This window comes from Desmodus rotundus, chromosome 2 (genome assembly GCF_022682495.2).
Source record: "Desmodus rotundus isolate HL8 chromosome 2, HLdesRot8A.1, whole genome shotgun sequence".
In the NCBI taxonomy this organism is placed as follows: domain Eukaryota; kingdom Metazoa; phylum Chordata; class Mammalia; order Chiroptera; family Phyllostomidae; genus Desmodus; species Desmodus rotundus.
Genome location: NC_071388.1, coordinates 48,276,350 through 48,293,712, shown reverse-complemented (window position 1 = coordinate 48,293,712; position 17,363 = coordinate 48,276,350). Strand labels below are relative to the sequence as shown.

Here is a 17,363-nt window from a genome sequence, read left to right as displayed (position 1 = left end):
TTCTGTCCTCCACAATCTGTTCCCAGCCCACCTTTCTAGCTCGTCTTCTAAGCTGCCTTCACACTCCCCCTTAGTTGCACTGCACTGTGGGTGTCCGCAAATACGACATGTGTTTTCTCCTAGAAACTACAATTCTTCTTTGATTGAGAAGTCTGCCCCCATGCCTGCCTGCAGAACTAGTAACTTTCTCTGCTCTCTCAGGGTGTTCTGCTTGGTGTTTATTTTCTCTCTTTCAGACTTTACTGTAAGATGCTTACAGTAAGAACCTGTCCTTATTTACCCCAGAGTTTATAATATAATATGGTCAAACGCATGATCTTTAGAATGAGGTGAAATTTGTAAGATAAACACTTGTCATCAGAAGCCACTTAAATAGGAAGAGCATACGCTGTGTATGTCCATGATGCATAATAATATCCATAATCCTGTTTAATAAAAAAGCAAGAAGTCAGAGTTGGCCGGGGCTTAGCTGCTTTTCATCGGTCGGTTTGATTTATAGATAAGGACGCAGTGACACAGAGTGATTAAATGACTTCTTCCCTGTCATTAAAGAACTCACAAAGTAAAACAGTCAGAACTTAAACAAATGGCATTTAAAAAACGTTTTTCAGATTATTTTAGAGAGAGAGAAAAGGAAAGAGAGAGGAGAGACATTGACTTGTTGCTACACTTAGTTATGCATTCACTGGTTAATTCTTGCCTGTGCCCTGCCCGGAGATTGAACATGCAGCCTTGGTGTACAGGGACGATGCTCTAGCAACTGAGCGACCCGGCCAGGGTCGGAAACCAGTGTCTCTCTATTCATGGCGACACACAGTGTCTTCAGTTATTTATTTATTTTGCACAGTGTAATTCACCTTCTGTAAGCAAAAGATTATCCCTACCCTTGTAAACTTCTTACAAAGACTAGAAAAGAAATCCGGAAATTTTACCTCCATTAGCAGAACAAAGTCCTAAAGGAAGGGATGTAAAAGGGAAAGAACTCCGCTTTTGGAGTCAAGGCTGTCTGCCCCCAGAGCACGGCTGACTTAGGCCACCTGACTGGCTCTTCCCTTCTGAAACTATAAAGCGGGTATAAGATTGTGAGTCTTTCTAGCTCCCCACCTCCACAGTGTTGTCTGGGAAGTTCATAATACTGTGTGTGAAATCTCACCCTGCACCGGGCACACAGTCAACTGTTTGTTCACTGTTAAATAAAAAGCCGCACTAAAGGTGGCTGTGGCCGTGTGTGTGTGTGTGTGTGTGTGTGTGTGTGTGTACATTTGGAAAAGAAAATGCATTGCCATCATTTTTAGGTGGTCTGTGTAGCAGATAATTTTGATATGGCAATATTTTTTAAATTTGCCACATTATACGCTGTACCATTCTCACTATCTTCCCAACTTGGAATCACAAGTTCCAAATATTTATTTCTACTTTAAAGGCAGCTTTAACAGTTTGATTTTCTAACATGCTGCCAAAAGGAAATGTGTGACAAGTAGAGTTTGCTTTGGAATTCCTGCAAAGAACTTCTTAGAGTTTAGTATTGGAAATGATTAATATGATAATAAGCAAATAGGGGAATAATGAGTTTTAAGTATATGTTACTGTGATTTTCCTCCTAAAAAATATCAGGAGGGGTGGGGTTAGATACCTCTTATCTAAAAGCACAGAAACCTATTACTGAGTGATTCTTTAACAGTGAGCAAAACCCATGATCACTCATATCTCAGTCCTCTTCCTAAATTGTTTATATGCTAGTAGAGTCCAAGAGGAGTACAGTTAGTGAAAATGTCATACAGCTTGGGAACTGAGGAGCAAGTTTAAGTCAAAGTTCTGCTAAGTATTGGACGTACACTTTAGGTAATTCACTTAACTGCTTGGATCTTTTTTTTTCTATCCACAAAAACGAAGGTGGGGCAGGTTACAAACAACAGCCTGACTACTCCACGGTCTGGGTGTAAGAGTCAAATGGCATAGAATGTGTAAAACGCAAAGTGCTTTTTCAGCAAAAAGAGCTTTATTACCACTCTAAGTACCACATTATAATTATATTATTGCTTTTATAATTATCCAAGCTTTAGTTCCTTGAAAGAAAGTAAATGCATGCTTTTGACTATTTGTTTTTATCACCACCTGGCATGAAAATGATGCTCCCACATTCATGAGCAAATAAGGAAATCACAGTATTGCTGCCAGAAAGACTATGTTCTGAAGTCAAAATTGTGTGGCTTGAAGTCCAACTCACTGCACTTGAAACACACTGCATAGAACTAAAATTCTTAATGTTGTTATGGTTCTTTTTTTATAAATCTGGGGCTTCCCTTTAGAGGACATGAAAGACCCCAGAACAACAGTACAACACTCTTACTTATAGCATATACATTTATAGTACTCTAGGGTTTGCAGGCTATTTCTCCTTTGTTCCTCCCATCAATCTTGTTACTTTGAGATGGGTACCAACAAGTCGGCTGGCACATACGTCATCAGAAGACGTGGTACCTTGATGCACGAGAGGCTGGCTGATCCATCCCCCAGCATGTGGAATCATCCTCCCTCCTCCCCCCAGCCCCCTGGTAACCCAGAGCCAGTTTCCCCTTTTATTTTTGTCAACAACACTTCCTTTTTGTTCCTCTTCCTCCATCTAGGAAGTACATCACTGACACAGACACAATACACCTTTTCATAAGGAAGCAAGTAAATATGTGCCAGATGGGCTGAGGGGATTACAACATGTTTCCTGATCCCGTGGTGACTCAATGGAGCTGGTATGAGAACTCATCTTGTTCAAGATGTCAGCTTCCCCAGCAGAATTATGAGTCACAGTTTCTGAGTAGAAAGCTCACTTTCCAAAAGAATTTGGGGCGGGGGTGGGGAACTCCTTGGAAGAATTACAGTAAAGGTCATTCAGATAAAGAACACTGCCAGGACCCCTGGGGACACACCAGCACTGGCCAGCTTCTGGGACTTTACTTTCTCCCAGCAAGAGTGACACAGTCACCTCTTCCTTTTCCTTCAAGGTGAGGCAGTACATAAAATCACAAGGATGAAAATTGCTGGTATGAATCCAAACAAGAAGTTCCATTACAAAATTGGCCAATTTTGCCAAAAAAGAGATGTGAAGGGAAAATATAAATATATATATTTCCACATATATGTATATATATGTGTATATACATATACACATTCATATATATGTATATATGTATATACATGTGGGTATGTATATGTGTGTCATACCCATATATACATGCACATGTGTATATGTGTGTGTGTGTATGTATATACACACATATAGAGAAAGAAGGGAGGAGGAGAGAGGAGGGAGGAAGGAAGGAGGGAGGAAGGAAGACGGAGGTTGGGGGAAGAAGAAAGAGAAGGGAAGGGAGGAGGAGATGAGAATGAGAGAATAGAATGAGTTAAGACAATGTCAAAAATAATGAGTGCTATGAATAAAACTAAAGCAGGATAGACGGACAGACAGTGATTGACAGGCTGTTTTAGTTATGGTGTTAAGGAAGGCCTCTGTAAGCAGATGACGTCCAGGCACAGAATTAAATAAAATAAGAACAAACCATAATGAGGGGTTATATTCAGCATATATAAATACCAGGACATCATGGCACTGACCAGTCGAGCAGGACACACAGTCAAGCAGGACAGATGCTGGTCCAAGCAGTCAGCAGAGCTGTGTAGTGGTGTATCCCACCTGAATATCAGCCCTGGTTATTAATGCTTTTCTCTGTGATGACTCCAAAGGCCCAGGAGACTGGAACTTCTCTCAGCTTTGAGCTGTACTGTTTCCTACTTATACCCCTCCTTTAGTACTATTTTTGCTTCCCAGTGAAGTGTTTTAGTGGCAAAGCAAAACTGAGAGACACTGAGAAAAGATCACCAGGACGGTAGGAGGACTCAAACCCATGCCATGTGAAGAACAGTTGAAGGCGTGTATTAGAGAGCATGGCCATGCTTATATGATCACTGCTGTAGCATTTGTGAAGGCCTCGCACACGGAAGAGGAAATAAAGCAATAATATTCAAAGTATGGCCACGGTCTTCAGGAAAATTATACATGAAAAGCTTTTTAAAAATTAAGATACCTAGTTTCCCTGCATTAAAATTAGAAAACCATTGGATTATGTATTTTCTATTTTAATCAAGAAGATGAGCCAATGAAATGTATGAAAATGACATAGAGACAAATTTCAGTTATATGTACTAAAATCTTTCTAAGAATTTGATGAGTTCAAAGATATAATGGGTTGCAATTAAATAATCACTAGGTAGAGGTATCAGGAAATGGTTATGAATAGTAATTCTAGAGATGAGAGGAGACCTGAAGAGATAAGCGTTCAAGTCCCTCGGAACTGTGATTTCATACAATCCAGGTCTGTAATGGTCACGTTTGGTTATTCAAACTCAATAAAGGCTTTGGCTGACTCCGCTTTTGAAGCAACCAAAGAAAGAATGAGCCTAATGACCGGTCTTTCTTTCCCTATACAGAAGCAGCGTGATGGAAGCTTGTCATCATTTCTTTGTTTTTATAAGGTTTCAAGGGACTGTTACCACCGAGGCCTTCTCCACCCCTGGCTCAACTTTGGAAAACAGAGCCGTGCTACCATCATTGCCATTTCTTTTCCCATAGGACCTGAGGTAAGAAAAGGAAGCAGGATTTGAGTTGGCTTGAATGTGAAGACCATGCAAAAGTTTTATATCCTTACACACCAGACTGCTGCCCTAAGTGCGCCGTGACCTACAAACGCCAGAGATGTCAGTGGTTTCCCCCATCATCAAAATTGTATGATTCTGTCAAATGTATGATTCTGTGCTTCCACAGAAGACAATGGAAATAACAATGTAATGTTCTCCTACTCATTTTCGGAAAGACTTTAAACACTACCCTATGCATGACTTCCATTTCAGCAGATGGTCAAAAGCCTTTCGCTTACCCGAGGCATCACTCTGCAGGATCCCATAGAAACAGAGACTCATTACACACCACAGAAGTCCCATCTTGTCCACCTAAATGCAAAAGTAAGAGAGAATACTTATTACTTTCAGTGCTTAAATAGTATTTAGTGCATACTCATGCTGACTGTGGACCAGGAACTATTCTAACAGTTTTATAATATTAACAAATTTAATTGTCAGAACCAACCAATAAGGTAGGCTAGGCTTTTTAAAAAAACCCTATGCTATAGATAAGGAAGCGGAGACATGTTTGAATAACATAACCAAGATCTTTTGGGTAGAAAGAGGTAGAGTAATGACCAAATTCCAGCAGCCTGGCTCTAGAACAATTTCTTAACCACTGAACTATAACTTCCTTCTTAAAAAACACTCTCGATTTTTTTTTTTTATCAGAGTCACATTCTGGAAGGTAAGTTTGATCTTCTTACCCTTCTTTGCATTTCCTTGGAAATGTCTTATACCCCAGGCACTTTTCTTTCTTTGTGAAGAATAGAAAATCTAGAAATCCTGAATTCAGACGTGGTCAGCAGTCCAGTACAGTGAATTTACAGTAAAGGGAAATATATAAACCTCATGCACCGTGGCGGCCACTCTTCTCTTCTCCCTGGAAAAGACAAATGATGAGGCTCGAATCCAATCTCTGTGATCTTTAGCCTTTCTATTGATAACCAATTGAAACAATCAACTAGAAAGAACCGTGCCCTAACATTTGGTTGTGTGGTGTTTAAGGCATAAAACCTGGAGATTTAACAACTCAGTGAAATACTTATTTCCCTACTACCCTAGACATACCTGAACCTTGATAAAACCTCTCTAGAATTATAAATGCAGAAACCTTTACGCAATTGAGAAATTTCCTACTTAAGATCTTCCCTTTCTGTACTGAACACAGCAGCTACATGCAAGGGTGCTTACAGTGGTGCTGGAAACTTGTCCAGATCCCATTTCTAGTAAGTGACAGAGGCGGTCTTTACACCCACATACGGCCAACTACAGGTCTATTATCATCCCAAACAACAGCCTGTGCCACAAGTTTCACAAGCACAGGGACCCACCAGTGTTAAAGGTCAAAGATCATATAACAACATTTAAAATGGGACAGTTTGAAGAGTGTTACATGGAAACAGAAGGCATAAAGCGGTACTGTCCAAGCAATCCAAAGTGTGTGGTCACTGTAGAGGGCAATGCAAGTTTCCAACTGTCACCTCTCTTGACCACATATCATTAAAAACCTCTGGTTCATTTTGTCCTTCCACACATAACAAGTGGAGTGATTATACCTCAAAAATTGTTTTTTAAAAGATTTTATTTATATTTTTTTAGAGAGGGGAAGGGAGGGAGAAAGAGAAAGAGAGAAATATCAATGTGTGGTTGTCTCTATGTGGCCCCCACTGGGGACCTGGCCCACAACCCAGGCATATGCCCTGACTGGGAATCAAACCAGCGACCCTTTGGTTTGCAGCCTGTGCTCAATCCACTGAGCTACGCCAGCCAGGGCTTAAAAATTGTTTTATCTCAAAGATTAAATATCTCTTTCTTACCACCACCATTCCCTTCCCATTCTTAAATCATTACCTTAGGGAACTCTTGTCTCTATCAGTCATCCATTTATTCAATAAAACACGTATTGAAAAGTACCTGTTTATACATTAGATGTAGGGCCTCCTCCACTTCTCCCAGTAGAAGAGATAAAACACATGCAAACCACTTCACTGACACCAGCTATGAACAACATACATGCAGAGGCACTATAAGATATGTAGAGATTTATCAAACAGAAGTTCTAGCACTAGGCAGAGTTTCGCAGGGACTTAAAAAGTATACAAAAATAACTGCAACAGAAAGTAAACAGCGATAAAATCGTCACAGAGGAACAGCTACGTGTTATTGAAGATTACCAAAAGACAGAGATGACTCCAGCTAAGGCAATCAAAGAAGACTAACTGCAAGAGGTAGCTTTTGAACTAGCAAGAACTGGTTTGGAAATGGAGAATAATGCTCAAAGATAGAGAAAGCATGGACCACAAATAGGAAATACTCTATAAATAATTCAGCTTGGCTTAAGCACAGAGTATTAGGAAAAGAACTATAGAAGATTTTGTTGGAAAGCAGGAAGAGTTAGGATTACAATATAACAAGGCTTTGAATAGCAGGTTAAAACTCGAAACGAGATTTTAACAGCAAATAGGGGAATCACTGAAGGTTTATGATTAGAGGAGTGACATTATCGTCAAGTTCTGCCTTATAGAGATCATTCTTCCAGGCACGTGTTGGATGGATTGCCACTGAATTCTGTCTCAAAATCATTTTGACTCCTGAGTCTGTCATCACAGTAATTGTTATCCTCCTAGCTTTGTGTCATCTATAAACTTGCTCAGCATGCCACCTATGTCCTCACCCAAGTCATTAATAAAATTAATTAATAATTCTGCATTAATCCTTGTCAGTGGAGAGCAACTAGATATTTAATTTCAGATTCAGGGCACAGTACTTTCAGCCCTAATACTATTCCTAAAGCAACACTTAGAAGACATTCTAATTAGTGTGATTGAGGACCTTAATTGATATTCTCATGAGTAACTGGATTATGCCAGAGGCAGCAAAGAGTCAGGTCACCAAGGTAAAGCTAATCTAAAGATAACTTGTGTGCAAAGACAAATCCAGGGTCAGTCCCGCCTGTGATGAATTAGAATAAAGCAGACTGAAAAAAATTGTGATGTGCAGGCTGGTTTTGACAGACTGAAGATACCAAGGTTAGTGGGAGGCGGTTGGCTGGTCTGAGACCTCTCCAAGAAGGCAGGTTCATTTAACATCATCTTGCATTCTGCCTCAGAATTTTATTATTGTGACTAGTAATACACTCTGGTTCTACACTTTGGGGAGAGGGTGTACTGGGTATTTGCAGAGATGGAGAAACCGTCGGAAAGCAACGGAACCTGCCTAACGACACATGGTTTCTCATGGTCTGAATTGCAGCCTGGCTCTAGATTACCGTGATGGGGTTTAACAGACTCTGCCCTTGCTTCAGATGGTTGGATTTTTATATAATAAATTTTTAGTCAGCCTTTCCTGCATTATCCATTTTATTTACTATATGATCATTTTCATACTTCCTCTCTGAGGTATTGGTATTTCTTTCATATTTAATGTCATTTTTTCCTGGTATATCAACTTGGATGCCTATATCACCTAGTGAGAAATTTCACATATGTACTTAGGTCTGGATAACAAATAGCCATGTCAATAATGATTGCTAAAATGTGCTCAGAACACTAACACTGACCTCTGTATATGAATCATTCTATTTTCTGCATTCTCTGGACTCGATAATAGAACCTCCTTATGTCTGAGTTAGCCTTGGCCATTAGATTCTCGCACTGAGCTAGCAGGTAACAGACTAAAACAACTAGATTTGCCTTCCCAGGATGTCATTTCTCTAACTAATAATTTGCTCGGCCTTCCTTCTGCACAGCAGCATCTCAATAGGCCACAGGACTGGCTTTCTCCCTCAGTTTCCTGATCCCACACATAGCTCCATGCTCAGATCACAACTACTCTCTGAAGCCCAGCAGCCTGCTCAGGGCTTGGATGTACAGCCTGGTGTTTGTCAGCACTCTTGTCCAGGAACCTGCCTCTTGTCCCCTGTAAGTTCTTCTCTAAACTGGATTAGCTTCCCATGGCCATGAAGCTGCTATGGCCTGCTTCAGTCCTGGTCAACACACGCCCCTGGCTCTGACCTGCCTACTGAAAACTTGGCCACTAACACCAAAGCACTTACCCTGGATGGTTATCCCCGTGTGGGGCCAGCCCTGAAGCCACAGCACTCACTTGAGTCCTGATCCCATCCAGATCCTTTCTTCCCCCTTCTCTAACTTACTGGTAAAGTGTGAGCAGGTCTTGCACACCTATGCCAAAGAGGTCTTTTAAGGACATAGGTCAAATTATGAATTATCCCATAGCACAGAAAAGAGATAGCATTTATTTAAAACTCAGAGTATTTTCATCATCAATCTTTTATCTACTTTCAGGTTTTTGACCCATAAAAGGATCTTTGTGGAAAATATTCCAGAATATGGTATTTATCAATAAAAAAGTTTCAGCAAAGCAACATGAAAGTCTCTAATTCTGGGTAAAACAAAGTAAGCAAACCCTACCTGTCTTTCTCAATGAAGGCAGCTATAAGTCTGGGCAGAATGTGTGGAGTAACTATTTGAGGACTCTACAAATTAAATAATGGCACGTTATTTTCAAGTACGTGTGAGCCATGTCATGCACCATAAATCACACCTTAGCAACTATAAAGAATTAAAAGTCTATCCTCTAATTATAGAATTAACCTAGAAATCAATAAAAGAAAAATAACACGGTAATTTCCAAATACTTAGAAATTAAGGAATATACTTCTAAATAACCAATGCATCAACAAGAAGGTCTCAGAGAAATTAGGAAATATTTTGAACTGAACAAAAATGAAAAAATTAAACAACATATCAAAATACGTGGGATGCAGTTGAAGGAGCGTGTACAGGATAATCAGTAGCTTTACAGGCCTACATTAGAAAAGTAGAAAAACTTCTGTCTTAAGGACTTGGAAAAGAGAAAATAAATCAACCAAGCAAAATAAAAACAAAAAATAATGAAGAATAGAGATCAAAATTGTTGAGACAGAAAAAAGAAAACGAATCCAAAAGTTGGTACTTCAAAACCAACAATAGAATTGCTAAATCTCTAGCCAGGGAACCAAGAGGGGAAAAAAGCACATATCACTAATATCAGGAATGAAAGAGGACACACCACTGCTGGTTACACAACCATTAAATTGGTAATGAGGCGATGCTCAAAACCTTAGGCACATAAACCCCCCAGTTTAGATGAAATGGACCAACAACATCTTCAAAACCACAAACTACCAAAGCTCAACTGGAATAAAATAGATAATTTCATTGTTCCTATTATTATTAAAAGAAATTAAATTTGCAGTTAGAAACCTTCCAACAAATACATTCCCAAGCTCCAGATGGTTTAACTGGTGAATTCAATCAAACATTTAAAAAATAAATAACATCAATTCTACAGAATCTCTTGCAGGAAATAGAAGGTGACAAAAGAGTTGCCGATTCACTTTATGAGACATCACTCTGGTCCTAACAGCTGCCATTGATAGCACAAGAAGAGAAATCTATAGACACCCCACAACCAAGCAGCTGATTCTAGAATGCAAGGTTGGTCTCGGCATCTGAAAAGTCTAAGGAAGAAAAACCAGGAGGAGAACCAAGATGGCGGCGTAGGTAGACACACTGCGCCTCCTCGCACAACCAGAACTGACAGAGAATCGAACAGCAAGGGGGACCAACACCAAGAAAATAGAAAATAACCATTCATCCAGACTGGTAGGAGGGGCGGAGACGGCACCGGGGTGGAGAGGACTCGCGTGGCTGTGGCGGGACTGAGACTGGCGGAGTGTGGGACAAATGGCGCAGGCAGTCTGAGCACTAGCAGACCCTGTGGCCCCACATTTGCACAGATAAACCCAGAGGGCCGGACTCAGAGTGGTGGAGAACAGGGCAGGCAGAGCAGCGGGTAGCACCCCGCGGCACCACATTCGCCCACAGAGAAACTGGACAAACGGCAGGGAGCGAAGCAGACCACGTAACCCAGGGCTCCAGCTCAGGGAAATAAAGCCTCAAACCTCTGATTCAAAATGCCCCTGGGGGTTGGGGCGGCAGGAGAGACTCCCAGCCTCACAGGAGAGGTTGTTGGAGAGACCCACAGGGGCCTAGAGTGTGCACAGGCCCACTTACTCGGGAACCAGCACCAGAGTGGCCCAGTTTGATTGTGGGTATCGGAGTGAAAGATTGAAATCCGGAGGAGAGTGAGGCGGGCGCCATTGCTCCCACTCGGCCCCTCCCCCACGTACAGCGTCACAGCGCTGCGACCAGCATTACCCCGCCCCGGTGAACACCTAAGGCTCCGCCCCTTAAAGTAACAGACGCGCCAAGACAAAAAAAAAAAAAAAAAAATGGCCCAAATGACAGAACACTTCAAAGCTCCAGAAAAAATACAACTAAGCGATGAAGAGATAGCCAACCTATCGGATGCACAGTTCAAAGCACTGGTTATCAATATGCTCACAGACTTGGTCGAATCTATTCGAAAAACAGATGAAAAAATGAAGCCTATGCTAAGAGAAACAAAGGAAAATGTACAGGGAACCAATAGTGATGAGAAGGAAACTGGGACTCAAATCAACGGTGTGGACCAGAAGGAAGAAACAAACATCCAACCAGAAAAGAATGAAGAAACAAGAACTTGGAAAAATGAGGAGAGGCTTAGGAACCTCCCAGACGCCTTGAAACGTTCCAACATCCAAATTATAGGGGTGCCAGAAGGAGAAGAGGAAGAACAAAAAATTGAAAACTTATTTGAACAAATAATGAAGGAGAACTTCCCTCATCTGGCAAAGGAAATAGACTTCTGGGAAGTCCAGGAAGCTCAGAGAGTCCCAAAGAAGCTGGACCCAAGGAGGAACACTACAAGGCACATCATAATTACATTACCCAAGATTAAATGCAAGGACCTACATCCAAGATTACTCTATCCAGCAAAGCTATCACTTAGAATGGAAGGGAAGATAAAGTGCTTCTCAGATAAGGTCAAGTTAAAGAAGTTCATCATCACCAAGCCCTTATTATATGAAATGTTAAAGGGAGTTACCTAAGAAAAAGAAGATCAAAAATTGGAACAGTAAAAATGACAGCAAACTCACAGTTATTAATGGCCACACATAAAACAAAAACGAGAGCAAACTAGGCAAACAACTAGAACATGAGGGTTGTCATTAAGGGAGTGGGAGGGGGAGAGAGGGGGAAAGGTACAGAGAATAAGTAGCATAGATGATAGGTGGAAAATAGACAGGGGGAGGGTAAAAATAGTGTAGGAAATGTAGAAGCCAAAGAACTTATAAGTATGACCTATGGACATGAACTATAGGGGGGGAATGTGGGAGGGAGGGGGGAGGGCAGGATAGAGTGGAGTGGGGGGGGAATGGGACAACTGTAATAGCATAATCAATAAATATATTAAAAAGAAAAGAAAAAAAAAAGAAAAACCACGTGATCATATCAATTGAGGCAGAAAGAGCATTTTACAAAATGCCATATCCATTCCTAATAAACACTCCTCGCAAACTAAAAATAGAAGGGAACTTCCTGAAACTGATAAAGGGCATCTGCAAAAAACCTACAGCTAACATTACATCACATGTGGAAAGACTGAATTCTTTTCCAGTTAGATCAGAGCAAAGCAAGTATGTTCATTCTTAGTACCAGTCAACATCATTCTCAAGTCTTAGTGCAATAAGGCTATTCACAGACAACATAATTTTCAACATAAATAAATCTTAAGGAATCTATTAAAAATAAAACTAAGTAAAGTCACAGAATAGGTAGCAATATACAAAAATTAAACATATTACTATATACTAGCAATGAAAAATGGGAAACAATTTTTTATAAGATTCATGATGATAACTAAAACAAATATGAAATGCCCAGCTAAAAGTCTAAACAAACCTGTACAAGGTCTGTATGCTGGCATTTAGAAAATGTTGATAAATCAAAGAAGACCTCAATAAATGGAAATATGTGGTTGGCAGAATGGCTTCATGCCTTAGATCCCTGATATATGTTATGTTACCTTACTGAGCAAATCTGTTATGTTACCTTACCTTTACAAATACAATTAAAGTTATAAACCTTAAAATGGGGAGATTATGCCGGATTATTCAAGTGAGCCCAATCTATCACAGGAGCCCTTAAATGAAGATTAACTTTCTCTGGTTAAAGTCAGAGAGATGTAGCAGAAGAATAAATCAAAGAAAAGCAAGAAAAGAACTCAAAGGGCCTTTGACATTTAAAGAAAAATACAGCAACATGTCAAGGAATGCAGGTGGCCTTAGAGGGCTGAGAGAGGCTTCCAGCTGGCAGGCAGTAGCAAACCTCAGGCCTACGACCGCGGGAAATTAAATTCTGCCAACGACCTTGGATGTGCATTCTTCCCCAGAGCTTCCAGAAAGGAACACGGCCTTGCTGACACCTTGACTTTAGCCTTGTAAGACCCTAAGCAAAGGTTTACCAGATAAGCTACACTGTACCTGGATTTCTGACTCAAAGGAACTGTGATATGACAAGAGGGTGTTGTTTTAAGATGCTAGGTTCTGGTAATTTATTATGGCAGTAACAAACAATAATATAATAGACATGCCATATTCATAAACTGAAAGGCTCCACATAGAAAAGATGTCAGTTTTCCCCCAAATAATTGACAGATTTGGTGAAATTGCAATAAAAAATCCTAGCAAGATTTGTTTATAGATATGGACAAGCTGATTTTAAAATTTATTTGGAAAGAGAAATGCCTTAAATATTGAAAACTATTTTGAAAAAGAAGAATAAAGTTGTAGGAATCATACTACAAACAACTCAATTTTAAAATGTCAAAAATCTTAGAGACACTTTACAAATAGGATACAGTAGTCCCCTCCTTATCTGTGGTTTCACATCCCAAGGTTTCCCTTACAAACAGTCAACTGCAGTCCAAAAATATGAAATGGAAAATTCCAGAAATAAACAATTCATAATTTCGAATTGCACACCATTCTGAGGAGTTTAAGGACATCTCTCACAGTCCAGCTCTGTCCCGCCTGTGCTGTGAATCCTCCCTTTGCCCAGCGGACTCTGCCTACCAGTCACTTAGCAGCCCTCTTGTTTATCAGATCCACCGTCACGGTATCACAGAGCTTGTTTCCAAGTAGTGCTCATTTGACTTAATAATAGCCCCCCACACAAGAGTAGTGATGCTGTACAGTAGTGAAGCCATAAAGTGCTTCCTTTAAGTGAAAAGGTAGGTACCTATAGGAAAAAATTAAAAAAACAAAACAAAACATTATAGGTAGTGTTTGGTACTCTCCACGATTTCAGGCATCCATCTACTGGGAGTCTTGAAACATTCTCCACTCAGATATGGGGAGACTTACCATTTTCAGAAGGCAAATTAACACATGAAAAGATGTTCCACATCATTAACCATAAAGAAAATACAAGTTAAAAACCTCAAGATTAGATAACCATGACACACACACCTTTTGGAATAACTAAAGAAAGAAACCTGATGACTAAAAATGCTAAAGAGAACACAGAGAAACTGGAACTCCCGTGCTGCTGGGACTGAAAGAGGGCACCCTTTGGAAAACATTGGAAGTTTCTTATAAAGTTAAACATATTCTTACCATAGGGTGTAGTAATCCCTTCCTAGGTGCTTATCCAAGAGGAGTGGAAACGTTCACACAAAAATCTATATGCAAATGCGTATAGCAGTTGTATTATTAATTGCCGAAACCTGGAAAGAAGTCAAACATCTTTCAACAGGCAAATGGATAAACTCTGGTACATCCAAAAAATAGATTGCTTTTCAGCAATACAAAGCAATGAGCTGTTGATAACAACAACTTGGATGGATCTCAAAAGCATTATGCTGAGTGAAAAAAAAGCCCGTCTCCATAGGTTACTGTCTAATTCCATTTAAATGACATTCCCTTCCCCCACCCCCCAAAAAACCCATAGTGATAGAGAACAGGTCAGGAACGAGAGGTGACAGGAGAGTGTGACTGTAAAGAAATAGCACAAGGGAGTTATCTGGGGGATAGACCAATTCCATATCCTGACTGGGGCAGTGATTAAACGTGGCTATATATCACTTACTATTCATAGAGCTGTACTTCAAAAAATCCCATTTTATTGTATGTTAATGAAAAATATAGTTTTTAAGGTGGCATGACTTTTCTTTTGTCAAAGCTCCACAAATGATTTGTGAACCCTTTTAGACAGTTTATATAAATGAAAGCTGTTTTAACCTAAATATGGTTTCTATTTTCAACACTTACTTTAAAAATAACACCATCCTATCATTAAGTAGTGAATGTTCCAGAAAAGTCTAGGCACATAGAGAGATCAATGAACTGCTCCAACTTTCAGCATATCCAGCCAAAGTTGCTAACCTTGATACAACAGCAGGGTTAAAGTTCACACCAGAAAACATTAGCGATTGCCTCCCCCTTTCTTTCAAAACAGTTTCAAAGTCTTTGAAGCCCTGAGAGGACATATATAACAATATACCACCTGCCGTCTTTCGAAGCTTGGAATAGGATGTGAGCAGATTGGTTTCTTCTTATTCTTTAATATTCTGAAAGCAACATGCTCTCTGGGGTGAGGGAAGAAATATCAAGTCTCATCCTTTACAAAGAGAACTAGAACTAGGTTTTCACTGAGATGAAAATGAAAGAACTGAACTTGGCGTTCTAAGTTTAACTGTTTGATCTTGGACAGCCTCAGAGGAGAGAAGAAGAATATCCACAGCAACCACTTAGATAAAGTTTTAACCTGGTTGCTGCCTTGATGACTTATTTAATGTTGACGTGTTAGGTGTTCATGGGCACTTCTCAATGAGGACAAGAAGAGTATTTCAGTGTATCCTTTCCCTAGTGGGTGGACAATTTGATGATTAAGGATTCTGTCTGCAGAGACACTGAGGCAGGAGTTCTGCATGGGGGTGATGGAGACTAACCCCTACCTCCTCAGTTCTTTGGGAGGAGTGCACTTGATAATTCCTGCGGAGTGATTAGCACTGTCCTTGAACGTAAGCATCTCTCCGTAAATGCTGGTTTTCATCAACTCATGTTAAATGATGTAATATGTGTGAAATGCTTGAGAAACTATATAGCAGCAGACAAGTGTGAGCTGCTGTTAACATTATTTACAAGGGAGAGCCCAAATTATTTGGTTCGAGTTGACTGTTGACCACTGGGCAAAACCCCCCATGTCCTACACTTTGCATAGCGTACTAGGTCCAAGTTTCACACTGTGCTCCCCAAATATGTCAGAGAAGACAGTCATGGTTGTAAGTCAAGCCTCTGTAACTTACAGAAAAGCCAAGATTGTGATCATAGGCTCTACAATAAATTGTTTTAAATTTATTTTTCGATTACAGTTGTATACAGTATTGTATTTGTTTCAGGTGTACGACATCATCATTGCACATTTAGATACCTCACAAAGTACTCACCCAGATTAGTACCTGTCTGACATGATGAAAGTTGAACGTGGAGAAATTGTGGTCCAGAGGCTTCCCCTCCCTATTCTCAAACACTTCATTGTTTAATGGAGTGAAAATGGCTGCCCTCTCGCATGGCTGTTGTGTAGGATCAAATGATGTGCCACATGGAAGGAGAGTTTGTCATTATAAAGCGCTATACTGATATGAGGTGTTATGACATTGGTTTTATTATAAAAACGGCTGGACTATTTTTGTTTTGTTTTGTTTAAATTGGAAAGAATCCAAAGGAGCAGAAAATTTAAAATAAAAATGAAAACATGTTGTAAATGACTTAATTCATAATTTCATTTAATTGCTGGGTTACCTTTGGCGATATTGACAGGCAGGGGCAAGAGTGAGGATTCTAAGGTCTCATGATGTCCTATTTCTTAGTCTGATGATGGTTGCATAACGATGCATTTATAAAAGTTCATCAATATGGACACGTAATATTTATGTATCTTACTGTTAATGTTATGCTTGTATAAAAAACTATGGGAAACTTCTGCTTGAAGTTAAAGGGTGGTTTAGAAAACAAGGAAATGTTAGAAAAAGGACACTGGATAACATTATGTACAAACTTTGAAATAAAAAGCAGCTTAAAATCCACCATGGAATGTGAAAGGGAGTTGTCTCAAGGAACTTCAAGGCTGGGGACTGGAGAATATTTATGACAAATATATCTAACGTTTCTTCCAGTTCAGACAACACGTATTTCTCAAGCTCTGAACAGTCTAAGGAAAGAGGAGGGAAGGAAAATGCCCCTGTGTCACAGAGCCAGCAGTCCTGGGACAGGAGAGTGGCACTGCACAACCGTATGTGAGGTGTAGACCAGCGAGTCACTCCCTGGGGAAAAGTGATGTCATGTGAAGTTCAAGTAGCGAATTAGGTGGTGTGACAGCCCACCACAGACACAAAGATGGGTTATAGCACCTTTTAAACTAAGATCAGGTCACCTCCAGGTTAGCAGAGTCATCATTTTTCCCAGCACAGAAAAGCTTCTTAGCCATCTGAGGTTCTCTCTCCTTAAATTTCATACAACAACACCGACGCTAACAACACTAATAACCTCTCTAATTCAAAGCGATGGTCTGAAGATCACGATCCTGTCTGTGAGGCTCTCGATAGAAAGACACCACCCACACACTGCTAGAGAGGCCATGGGGCACAAAACTGTGGTCAAGTTTTCATACATTTCTCCATAAAAACCGTTCATGCCAGCTTCTGTGTCTACCGAATCAAATTTTGTTCAAATCCAGAAGTAT

The 17,363-nt window shown here is 40.1% G+C and overlaps 1 protein-coding gene across 4 annotated transcripts in view; it reads right to left on the bottom strand.

Moving 5' to 3' along the window:
- The window catches only part of IL1RAP (interleukin 1 receptor accessory protein), a 143,482-nt gene that overhangs the window by 84,659 nt on the left and 41,460 nt on the right, over positions 1-17,363 (bottom strand). For 2 of the 4 annotated variants that reach the window (XR_011650862.1, XM_045192043.2), the window contains exons 2-3: positions 5,379-5,554; positions 4,929-5,001 (exon numbers count right to left, since the gene is read on the bottom strand). Coding sequence is in view for 3 of the 4 variants with exons in the window: in XM_045192043.2 (XP_045047978.2) it covers positions 4,929-5,001; positions 5,379-5,390 (85 nt within the window). In the remaining variant the exon portion in view is untranslated. The remainder of the gene's footprint in view (positions 1-4,928; positions 5,002-5,378; positions 5,555-17,363) is intronic. The other 2 variants (XM_053918213.1, XM_045192044.2) reach the window with 2 other exon arrangements.